Raw genomic sequence first — 12,969 nt, forward strand, 5'->3', positions numbered from 1 at the left:
GTCAGAACCAGACAGGGGCGTAGATTACGCGGGGGACGCGGGGGACGTGTCCCCCCCACTTTTCATAAAAAGTAAATTCGTCCCCCGCACTTTTTCATTGGACAGTTGTGTTCTCGACATGTTGAGGTTTTAATGGAGCAATGTATATAAATGCAGAATGATTTAAAATTCAAAGAGACAAGATATACATGATGTTTACGTTTCCATGGCAATCAGTCACTCAGTTTGTGACGTCACGACATGCCCAGGCTCGCGCCCGCGGTCCCGCGCTGTCTCCAATCATTCATTAGAGGTCGAGATGAGTTCAAAGCGGCAAGAAACTCTTCACTCCTTTTTTACGAAAAAGTCAAGCAGCGTAAGTTGTCATGTGGGATCCGAATAGTGTTGCACAATGTTGAGTGACTCTGCCTATTGCTCTTGTTGAATAATTAGCAAGCTTTTATGTTCATTATATGGAGAAAAAAGAAAAAAAAACTGCCTGGACAAACATGCACTTATTTTCAGTGTATTTTTCCGTAACTCTTTTGTAACGTCTTTTATTTTGACACGTATGCATGTTATCAGAACCCTTCAAATAAGAATAAAGATAATGTTGAACTGAGATTTTACAGCGTTTGCAGCATTGTGACACTCTGCCAATTCTACATGATGTATTTCAATCAAGTATGCAAGCACTGATCTGATACAGGACCGATCTTCATTTAGGGGTGCTCTGTCATTATTGCACTAATTTGACGCTTTTATGTGTTGTCAAGAATGAACAAGAAACAGTCACCCTAGGTTTGTTAGAGCAGAATCAGGACGACACGCAAGAAAACACACTTCACAGCTGAGAAGAACTGATAGAGTGGCTTTTAACACCTGGCTGTTTTTACATTGTATAAAATCTATTAATACACGATCGTTTGTAGGATTATATATGGACCAATCATAGAAAACACATAATTAGTCAAATATAGAAAAATAAAAAATAACATTAAGTATGATGAACAACTTCTCAGCTATCATTTTTAACTACAGTAGGTAATTATTAGCTTGCATATTGGTTGTTTATTAGTACTTAAGCACATATTAATTCTGTATTCGTCATGACCATATTCTGCATCCCATAATCCTAAACTTAACAACTACAACGACTACTTTACAAGCTATTAATAAGCAGCAAATGAAGAGTTTATTGAAGTAAAAGTCATAGTTAATAGTGAATATGTGTTTATCATTCTAAAGTTTTAAAAAATTATTTAGGATACAAATGATTGGTTACTTTTTACTTAACTTTTGTCATTTAGCAGACGCTTTTGTCCAAAGCGACTTACAAATAAGAAAAAGTAACTAAAACTAAAAGTTACAACTCTATGGCCTGGTTTCACAGACAGGGTTTAGACTAAACCAGGATTAGGCCATAGTTCAATTAGGCGATTTAAGTAATTTTATAAATGTGCCTTAGAAAAAAAACATTACTGGAGTACATCTTGAGACAAAACAAGGGCACTGATATATTTTAAGATCAGTCCGAGCAAGTTTCTTACAGTTTAAACAGCTCAGGCTTAAATTTTAATCTAGGACTAGGCTTAAACCTTGTCTGTGAAACCGGGGGTATAAATACTATATACCCACATATTTAAGAAAATAAAGAAATTAAATAAAATTGACACATGCATATAACAACAACATTTCAATAATAAACATATAAATGAAAAAACTTAAATAAAAAGCGATACTTCTATCCCTTGCTGGTGTCCCTGCCCGGTGGAGTCGCACGGTAGAGTTGATGGTCTTTACACTCTTCGGTCTTCACACTAATGTCTTCACTGGTTATTGTCCAGCAGTGTACATAATTAGTTATTTTCTTCTGTATGTCACTTCCCTGTATGTAGATGTTTCAAACACTACTTTATTTGCTGTAGACAGAGGCAGAAGTGCATTCAGAGTTGAGAGTGAATGAGGCAGAAAGTTTCAGTGAGGCTTCAGAGGTAAAGATTATTTACAGCATTGTCTATGATAAGATATTTATTTTAACAGAGACTAATCAGACTAATGTATAATAGAACAGAACAGAATAAAGGAGTATGTGAATGTGCAAGTATCCATTACTGTGTGCCATGTACTATACATACACACACAAAATACAATCTGAAATATGTAAACAATAGTACCCTTATAAGGACATCTTTGTAACTTATACTCAAAAACGTGCACATATAGAGTACCAATATGTACCGTAATGTACAACTATGAAACTTTTTGGGGTAAATAAGGTACAAAGATGTCCTTTTAATGGTACTGTCCCAGTGACAAGCTGTTGTATTTCTTTATTTTTTTCTCTCTTTCCTTCTGTTTTATAATCATATATAACAATATAATCATAAAGCATATTAAGCAAAAAGGTATGATTAAAAATAAAACCTGTCAATTAGACAAGGGTTAACTGAAAAAAAAAAAGAACAGGTATAACACTAGACATTCCGTCCCCCCCACTTTTGAAATGATGGCTACGCCCCTGGAACCAGATGTGGGAGGGTGGTTAAACCAGTCATTAGATTGATTCAGAATATGCATCAGAAGGTTTTGTCTTGGTTGTAGTGATTCGGTGTATCAAAATTATTACCTTTTGAGGATTAAATTTGTGATACGTTTCAAATATCTGTGATTTATGGTACCTCTTGAAGAAGAGTATTTCAGGGTGATCCAAAAGTGGATAAGATCTTATGGAATGCTGTGCAAAAATGATCACTGAATGTATGTAACGTGTAACAGGCATGTTATTCCTGTGGGTGTTTAGAGGATTTGCAACCCTCTTACATTTCTAATTCTGAAAAGAATGGTCTTACGACTGGAGTATTTAGTGTTTCATGTGACATACAGTATTATCTTTTGGTACTATGGTACAGATTACCCCCCCCCCCCCCCTTACTTCCCTTTTTGTTCTTTCAAAATTGGTTACATGTACCTGTTATTTTTTTCTTAGGGGACTTTGTAGCATTTTGATGTTTTATGCTGTAAATTTTTTTTGTTTTGTTTTGTCATGTGCAAGTTGAAGTCAGCAGGGGGGAATGTAGCAGGTGTGTAAGAAATTATTTTGTGATTCCACTTGCCATGACCATATTTGGCGTTTCCTGCTGCCATGCTGACTTGGGGGGTTGGCGCACTTTGCTGCTTCCCAGTCTGTATGAGAAGTCACAGTGGTAGGTCGCATACGTTTTTGCAGGGATTCAATTAAGGCCTTATTTCATGTAACAGATGAATTCACATGATTATATTTGTATGATTGTGATTTAAATCCCTCTGTGATGCACACTCAGGTGTTTCGTTGATTTATTATTATTTTTGTATTATGTGTAATATTCTCTCTTTCTCAGCGTCGTGCATTGCTGCCGCACGCTGGTTTATATGCTGCACGAGTCCTCATGCATGTTCGTTTGTGTTATCCAGAATAAAAGAGAACATGAAGGCAAGAATTCCTGTATTTCGTCCTTGATTTCTACACAACGCAGAAAACACACCACTACACATGTACATACACTTCAGGTAAGTACCTTGTGTTACTGCTCATTTGCCTGTAGGTACAACATATTTACCATGTATTTACCAGGGTAGTGAACGTACTGTAAAATAAAGTGCTACCCAAAAATGTCATAAAACATAGGTTTTATTTGTAATATATGCATATTTATTTAAATAATTTTAATTCAAAATCAACATTCCTTCTCTGTTTTCCAGTGTTTGTAGGAACACATTGACTTGGCACAGCTTTCTTCCGCATCACTTCACTTCCTTGTTGGGGCAGTTGAGATCACTGCAGCGTCACGTCAGAAAAACCTTGTTCTACCAAAGCAGACTGAAGCTGAAATGATCAGATCTCTTAAAACTGCTATCAATGTGATTTGATTTTAGATTTTATCCAAATGTGTGTTTCCCTCTCTCACCTGTGACAGGAGCTGGAGGTTCAGACAGACTCGAACTGGACCTCAGTTTCATCTTCACAAGGGTCCTCTTTTGTAAAAGAGCACATGAATGCAAATAATAAAACGTAAAATGCATTGTGACCACAGTATCTACAGCAATTTGGTGCAAATGTATCTGTAACTTTAGATTAAAGGGGACCTATTATGTTCCTTTTTACAAGATGTAAAATAAGATATGGCCTGAGTGTGTATGTGAAGTTTTAGCTCAAAATACACAGCAGATATTTTTTATAGCTTGTTCAAATTGCCACTTTTAGGGTATGAGCCCAAACGCTCTGATATTGAGTATGTTGCTTTAAATGCAAATGAGTTGGTGCTTCCGGAGAAGAGGGCGGAGCTTCAAGAGCTCAAGCTCCCAGTGCTAGCCTTTACAAATAAACATTCCACGATTAGTACAAGCCTGTTATCTTTACAGAAAACGTACTCGGATTCAAAGTCAGTCATCTGATTGTACTGTGCATAATAAATGTGCGTTCATGAATTACACAGATGGGAGCACGGCGGGATAAAAATAACAACATAGCTGGTCTCATGGTGCATGGCATGCTATCACAAACTTTATAAGGCCCACTCGTGATTAGGAGCTCAACAAACTCAAGCGATCGACTCTTGATCGATTTTTTCTCCTCGGTGACGTGAACAGAGGGAGAATCTGAAACAGCTCGTTCTGAGAGACTGTTTATAATTTTTTTAGATTATAATAAAATGGGTTGGTGGATTTTTACCATTATAGGCTGGTTGTATTCACTCACTGCGGCCACACAACTGTGTTCATACACCTTTTAAAAGTGATTTTTGCATAATCGGTCCCCTTTAAGATTAAACAAATGCAGTGAGAGGTTGTGTAGTGATCCTCAAAAATCATGAACAAATATATGCCAAGTTTAAAAAACCCACCTAGATTTAGTGTCCATCACAAATGCATTTTATATAGTAAATTATTGAAAGCTGAGAGCATGCAACAAGTTTCACATTTTGAAAAACGGCAAAGCCAAGTTTCGACTATTATGAAGCTGTTAATAGTTTCCCAAAACACTAAATCTATTTGTTTGATCTCACCTTCTCCATAGACCTCCACCTCACACAGAGTAAGATTCTTTGAATCTCCAGGAATGAACAGATTCACGTATCGACCCTCCATATCGTTACATGTGTAGGTGGAGGAAACACCAGCTGGAATGCTAGAAATCACAGCACATCTAAAGAGAGACAGAGAAAACCTCATTTAGATTTCTAGTCTTTCTTCCCGTGTTTTCAGGGATTTTTATGGATATTAAGCCACAGAAAGAGGATCTCACATGGGATTGTTGTTGCCGTTGTTCTCCAGAGAGTTTCCGATGTGAATCTCCGCTCTGTTTATTCGCTCTGGACAGCAGTCCAGTCTGTTTGTGATGACGACTCTATTAACTCTGTACACAGAGCTCAGATCCACCCTCCACCATGGGTTAGTCTGAGTAGTGGTTGAGGAACATGATAACGACGGTTGTTTGAAACCTGGATTGAAGTCAATGGCTTGTCCAGCAGACCAGAGCTCATAGGTTGATGACTGTGTGACGGTTCTTCCTGTTGCCAAATTACCTGTAAGATGTCAAAGTGTCAAGAAATGGTTTTAATCAGCATATGTTATATTTGAAAGTGTTTCAGGAGGTTTATTTCAATCTAGGAATGCATTTCTATCAGATCTGTCTGAACTGGTCAAATCTTGACAAAGTTCCTTTCAAGGAATATATTTTCACTTGGTGGCCGTGTTTATAACGCCTCTGAGCAGCTATTTTGGCCATTCAAGACAAAGTCTGGGGAAATCAAAAGTCGCTCTGTTAATTAACTCTGAATTACCTGGAATCCAATAGACTCCCACTTCACAGAGCGTAAGAATCTTTGAAGTTCCAGGAATATTGACAGTAACATAACGTCCCTCCATCCCAAAACACGAGTAGCTGTAAGTAGCTCCTCCTGGAATAGTAGAAACTACAGCACACCTGGAGAAAGACGAAAAAGTGAGTCACTCCTGTAATTATTAGTATGACTCTTCACTTGTATTTTCTTATCTCTTAATGTATTTCATGACTAACTCTTACTTTTACAACATGATGTATATTTTTATAATTGGATATTTCCTCCGACTTATGTAACATAAATGATGTTGTGCACTATTTTTATTATTTTATTTATTATTTTGCAGCTAAGCGAATGTGCATTATTTGTCATGACAGTGAAGCATTTTTCTTGCTCATAAACAAAGTTTTGCTGGTTTCATCCTTCTTGCCTGTGTGACACTTCAGAAGGAAACAGTGTTGTCGAATTTTGACGTTTTATGCAGATAATGTGGTTATTTCTTGATTTATTTTCTGGAACAATGTTTAGAGTTTTATTTGATTGCAGGTGGAGGTAAATTATTCTGTGGTTGATGAAACTGTCTCCTGCTCTGATGGTTTAGCTTTCATGATGCAAATAACATGAGCCGTCTGATCATAAGGTATGTAAACCAGTGTTTGCTGCCCCGTGTCTCTTTTGCCACAGAAAAAGAAAGTAGAATTTGACTCACAGTCTGTATTGAGTATGATGGAATAAAAAGACTGTGTACTGTAAAATAATAAGAAGAAAGTCTTTGTATTGCAATAAACATACAACACAACCAACTAACAAACACTCGTATCCGCTTATTTTTAGTTAAAAACGCAGCCTAAGTGCAGTCTGATTTTGAAACAAATGGCTCTTATGAGACATGCAAATAAAATGTTTAAAAAGACGAAAGTGACCAGTTTGAATCAGACAGACTGAACTGAATCGTCATCTGACTCATTCACTGAACGCCAAGTTTAGATTACGTTCAGTGATGTTTGTGTGAAGAAAGTATGTAAATGTAAAAATGTGTTAATATGGTTATATTTAGTGACTTTTGTAGCTTATTTTGTGTGTGTGTGTGTGTGTGTGTGTGTGTGTGTCTGTCTGTCTGTCTGTCTGTCTGTCTGTCTGTCTGTCTGTCTATCTATCTATCTATCTATCTATCTATCTATCTATCTATCTATCTATCTATCTATCTATCTATCTATCTATCTATCTATATTTACAATTATTTATTCTATGGGCTACCTACAACAGCAAAATAACCAAAACTCGAGAAGACATGAACCAAGCAAATAAATACAATAAACAATACAAGAAAAACAACAAAGAGTAGAAATTCTATGATAACTTGTTCAACTTCTTTTTCCATCACATATCTGCCACTGTTTGCATTATGTCTTAATAACATTTAATTACTATCACTTATCGCAAAGAAAATATTGCTATTTTTACATAGTGTACGTAGAATCTATCCTTATGGCACTCAGTGTAGCAAGTCGCTAAGAAAATATTATCTAATTGGTATTTACACTTACTGTACATAGCATCTATAGCTATGTATAAATTCAATGTAATAAATTATTTGTAATAAATTCAAAGCAGAAGAGTTGTGCATCTGCATGCAACACAGTGATGTGTGGATCCGTTTTTCGAATGAATCAGCTGAGCGAATGATTCAATTACATTCATAAAATCACTCGCTTTATTCCTGAATGAATCAGTCCTTTTGAACAAATCCAGTTGGCGGTCTAATTTCATATTTTAAAAAAAAAATGTACCCCCCCCTCATCATTTTAATATGCCCATGTTAAATGTTATATTTAAAATATTAATGTCATCACATTATACACACGTAGTCAGAATTGTTGGTACTCTTGGTAAATATGATCAAAGAAGGCTGTGAAAATAAATGTGCATTGTTAATCCTTTTGATCTTTTATTTTAAGAAATCACAAAAATCTGACCTTTCATTGGAGAATAAGAATTGGGGGAAACATCATTATTAAATATATACACTATATTGACAAAATTATTGGGTCACCCCCTTCTAATGAACATGTTTGACTACTTTAGTCATTTCTATGAGTACAAATCTTAATGTTTAAGCATATAATGATATTCTAAGGAATTGTGTGCTTCTAATTTTATAGCAACAGTTTGGACAGAACCCTTTTCTATTCTAACATGACAGTGTCTCTGTGTATAAGACACGGTTCAGAAAGACATGATTGATTGAGTCAGTGTGGAAGAACTTGACTGGTCTGAAGAAAGACAAGTCCTGATCCCAGCTGAACACTTCTGGTGTGACTTTATATGCAGACCTTGAGCCGAAAACTCATCTCCAAACACCAATGACAGGGTACTGTCATTTTAGACACGTCCAAAACTGTTGCAACAGAGATGGAAATACAATTTTTAAATACATGAATTATGTTTCCATCTTTGTTTTATATATATATATATATATATATATATATATATATATATATATATATATATATATATACATATATATATATATATATATATATATATATATAACAGAAACATAATTTATGTTTTTAAAAATGTATTTGTGTATTTTATTTATTAATGTAATTTATTTATTTTTTTATTTATTTTTCTTCTCAAATACACGTTGGACACAATTACTGGTACCCCTCATGGTTGTGAACATGAAATTATCCAGCCATGGCTTCCTGTTGCACAGAAATATAAATAGGAGGGAATACAAAGCCCAAATTCTCTTAATCATCATCACAATGAGAAAAAACAAAGAATATATTTCTGATGTTCAGCAAAAGATAATTGAGCTTCACAAGCAGAAATGAAAAAGCAGAAAAATAGCTTTTTAGCAGCAAACACTCAAGATGGGTTTGGTGAACACAGGGATAAAAATTACCCCATGTGTACAATGAAATATACTGCTGTATGTTTGATGTTGTGGGCCTATATTTCTGCTGGAGGTCCTGGACATTTTGTTTAGACACATGGCATCATGGATTCTATCAAATACCAACAGATAAAAAATCATCAAGTGACTGACTCTGTTAGAAATCTTATAATGGGCCATGTTTGGATCTTCCAACCGGACAATAATCCAAACACAAACCTATTCATATTTACCAAGGGTACCAACAATTCTGACCACGTGTGTTTATGCATTTATAATTGTTTTAAATGTATTCATGCCACCAATTTTTATTTAGAGGTGGTTAACACAAAAACAAGACATCAACAGTTAATATGGCTCTTACCTTAAGTGTTCCAAAGTATGTAGATTAAGTTACTGAAATTGAGTAATCTAACAAAATGCATTACACATGTTTGTAATATTATAAATACATTTTAACCTTCCAGATCCTGAGAATATATCTGAGAGACTCACACTGGGTTGCTGAAAACATCTGAAGAATTGTTTCCAATCCGAATCTCTGCCCCGTTTATCCTGTCTACACAGCAGACGAGTAACCTGTTAGTGATGGTCACTCTGATCACGCTGTACGTCTTCATCAGGTCCAGCTTCCACCACGGGTCACTCTGTGTGTTTGTATGAGAACAGGTGGAGCTCAACCCATCCAGAGCTTTCTCGGCATACCAGTCAGAATACAATGTTGATTGATTGGCCGTTCCCCATGCTGCTATGTTCACTGGAAAATGTTCAAAGGGGAAAACTCATTTACATTTACAGTTATTTATTTCAATTCAGACTGTAACTTTACATGAAATATATTATAAACAAAATTATGAGCTTCTGCTTTGAAATAATGACTATTGTAAAAAAAATAATAAAAACACAAGTTTGTCTGTTTATTGTTTTTGTAATAAATTCACAATTTTATTCAGTAGATGTGTCAAATTGATTCAAAATTACACTGAAGACATGTATAATGTAACAAAAGGTTTCTATTTAAATAAATGCTGTTCTTTTGAGATTTTTGTTAAACAAAGAATCAACATTGATAATAATCAGAAATGTTTATTGAGCAGCATATTAGCATATTAGAATGATTCCTGAAGGATCATGTACACTGAAGACTGGAGTAATGATTAAATGCTACAATATATGACCATAGAAAAAGTCCTTTCACAATATTATTATCTGATGATATTATTATGATTACATAAATGCAGCCTTGTTGAACATAATCACACACACACACAGAAAATTAATTTATTTATTTGTTGGTTGGTTAGTCTATCTTCCCAATCTTTCACTCTGGTTTTGTGCTCTTTTTGTCTTTTGCAGTTTCATTGACTCTTGCTTCTTGCTGCTCTCTCGCAGATTTAAAAAAAATGTATAAAATAAATTCACAGGATAATGTTGAGTCATTGAGATGTTGAATAGTCACTTCTGGATGTTTATCAGGCAACATCTGCAGGATTCAATCTGCTTGATTTATTTATTTTATTAACACTATGCCTTAATTTCTCATCATGATGCGCAGTTGCCAAACTTTCAGTGATTTCTCTGTTGACTTGGACAGTCAGATAGTCCTGCTGGGCTGTTTAAGTTCATGAGTTTTCATCATGTGTTTAAAATGTTTACATTGTAGAGCCTTGAAAAGGTTTACAGCAGCACAAAATCACTAATAAAAGATGTAATAGTGTTAAATTCAGAAAATCTCACCTTCTCTTTCTGCCTTCGTTTGAACTGAGAAAAATCCTTGAAATGAGAAACAGAATGATGCTCAATGTTTATATTTTTCTTGTAAGTATAAAACTACATTTTTTTTAGATTTACACTTTGAGTACAATTCAGTGCAGTCTCTAAAATCATGCATTAATGTCTGTTGTTCAAGGTTGTTTAACCAAGAACACATTATTGAACATATTTCATAACTGAACATATTCAATTATGTTTTAAGGTCTTCTGTTATGTGTTTCTCTGTCTGAAAGATAAAGCTGAAAACAGACTGTATCTCAGTAAGATAAGAGACAGATTGTATGCTTTACTTACCCAGCAAAAGCGTCAGACTCTTGTAGAAAACTCTCATGTTGATTTCAGGTGCTTCGTGGTTCGTTCTGCTTTCGTTTGAGGATGTTTGAATGAATGTTGTTGCTGGAAGAAGCACATCAGTTCAACTTTACATCAGAGTCACATGATCCTGATTCTCCTCCTAATTCTCTCTCTGACTGGAGCTGGAAAATGTTTACAGAAATGTAAAAATAAAATAAATGAATACAAATTAAATAAAAGATGTGATCACAGTTTCACTGAACATAATGGTAAACTGCAACTTCAGTTTAGTGATTAATGATATCAGCATGTTAATGCTGTTGAAATTTGACATTTATCTCTTTGGCAGACACACATTTATCTAAAGCAAGTAAAGGTTTGTTTTAAATTTACTATTCAAATTCAGTGGCATCACATTTCTACTTAGATTCTGTCATTACTCCATGTTGTTCTAACCTGTATGCCTTTCTTTCAGTGAAACACAAAGTGATTAAGAATTGAAATGGTCAACCTTGAAAATAACAAAACAAACCATAACAGTGCGACAGAAGTGGTTCATATGACAGTTTTGTATCTGTATCTTGTATTTGTACCCGGTCTGTATCTGTCATACTGCATGTTGTTTCCGTATTGTGTTTGTGCCATTTTTTTATTTTGTATTTTCTCTTCCATCTTACAGATTTCTCAAGATCACTGGGCAGTTACATTTTGCTGTTTTATACATGAAAGCTTCCTGTCAGTACCTGAAAGCACACAAACACTGTCCTGCATCTGGCCTGACATGAGAGGATCTGTTTCTAGATGACACAAGGCTTTCTTTAAAATTTGAATATTAGCATTAGGTGTTCATAGCAATGCAGTAAATCTTTGTCATTTGCATCTGCATCTACTGCTGTTCACTTCTTAGAATCTCACTTGTTTTTCTTATTCACAGCGAGTTGTCCTCGAGTTGTTGGCTTAGAAATGATGTTCCAAAAACCAGGAACATTAATTTAAATGTAAGTGTTCCCAAATTGTTTATTTAGAAGAGCATGAGCATTTGTACCAGCGCCTTGGGGTATGAAAGCAACCAGGCTGTCATTATGTGTTTTAAATTTTACATTGTCAAGCTCCACCTACAATAACCTGCCACAAACCTTACTTGCTATTTTCTACAAACATCTGCTTAGTATTTCTCTTGTCCCCAAGGAACTTGTTTACTTGCAGTTCTTTTGACTAGGTGTACCGTTCTTTTGCCTATGTAAATAATGTTAATCAATAAATAACAAATAGAATAAATAATATAGGAGGATTCCATTTGGGGGTGTTCCCCTTGACTTGTGGGGTCCACCAAGGCTCTGTTTTGGCCCTTTATTGTTGTCTCTATATATGCTGCCTTTAGGCTATATTTTTGAAAAGCGTGGCTTGTACTATCATTGCTATGCAGATGATACACAACTTGATTTTTTCCCTGAAACACAAAAATGGCTTAGACTCCCTTTGTGCCTGTCTTTCTGATGTTAAAGCCTGGATGTCCTGGATTTAAATGTATTTGCACTTAAATTTGAGACTATAAGTTTAGTTGTCAAAACAAGTTTTTACCAATTGACTAAAGTTAAGACTTTTCTTAATTTTAAGCACTTTGAAACTGCAGTTCATGTTTTTATTTCTTCTAATATTGATTATTGTAATTCCCTGTATCTAGGAATAAACAATTATTCATTATCCAGATTACAATAGGTCTAAAGACTCTTAACTGGTGTTCGCAAATATGAACATATTACTCGTGTTAATGTCTTTACATTGGCTCCCAGTTAAATCCAAGCACTGTGTGCACCAGCAGAGTTTTGCTGGCATCTAATGGGGAAAATTTGGTACTGCGTCCAAACAAAATCTTACTGAAAGCTAATTTTTTGAGATATCAACCTTAGATTTGGAACAGAACTTGTTTAGATTTATGGCTTTGATTTTCTAGCAGGTTTAGAGTTCAACATGTAACATAAAATATATATTTTATATAAAATATTGTTCATAAAGCATTTTCATAAACTTAAACTTCTATAACTTTTTTTTGGTTTCATTTTATATATTTTTTTACTTCAATAATAATCTGCCATGGGTCTTCTTTAAAATGAGACCAAACTTAACTCTGTGCTCCCAAGCTAAAAAAACAATATGCACTAGGTACACAAAATTGTTACACTTAGTGCCTTTTGG

At 34.9% G+C, this 12,969-nt stretch overlaps 1 protein-coding gene across 1 annotated transcript; it reads right to left on the reverse strand.

Moving 5' to 3' along the window:
• Positions 1-3,632: 3,632 nt before the first annotated feature.
• On the reverse strand, positions 3,633-10,862 carry LOC306882834 (uncharacterized protein). Its single transcript, XM_079437766.1, has 8 exons — positions 10,774-10,862; positions 10,444-10,479; positions 9,202-9,463; positions 5,802-5,944; positions 5,264-5,543; positions 5,025-5,164; positions 3,927-3,993; positions 3,633-3,838 (listed from the first exon to the last, which is right to left on the reverse strand). Exons 1-7 carry the CDS (start codon positions 10,808-10,810, stop codon positions 3,947-3,949), a joined length of 945 nt encoding a protein of 314 aa, XP_079293892.1. The 5' UTR covers positions 10,811-10,862; the 3' UTR covers positions 3,633-3,838; positions 3,927-3,946.
• Between the last annotated feature and the right edge of the window lie 2,107 nt (positions 10,863-12,969).

Source organism: Barbus barbus (assembly GCF_936440315.1).
Source record: "Barbus barbus genome assembly, chromosome: 2".
In the NCBI taxonomy this organism is placed as follows: Eukaryota; Metazoa; Chordata; class Actinopteri; order Cypriniformes; family Cyprinidae; genus Barbus; species Barbus barbus.

Bases quoted from the DNA above. Each gene is read 5' to 3' on its own strand.
- LOC306882834 (XM_079437766.1), bottom strand. From the start codon at position 10,810: ATGAGAGTTTTCTACAAGAGTCTGACGCTTTTGCTGG. The intron at 5,544-5,801 runs GTAATTCAGAGT...GACATCTTACAG, and splicing joins GGGAGTCTATTGGATTCCAG to GTAATTTGGCAACAGGAAGA. The intron at 3,994-5,024 runs GTGAGATCAAAC...CTTTTACAAAAG, and splicing joins GGTGGAGGTCTATGGAGAAG to AGGACCCTTGTGAAGATGAA.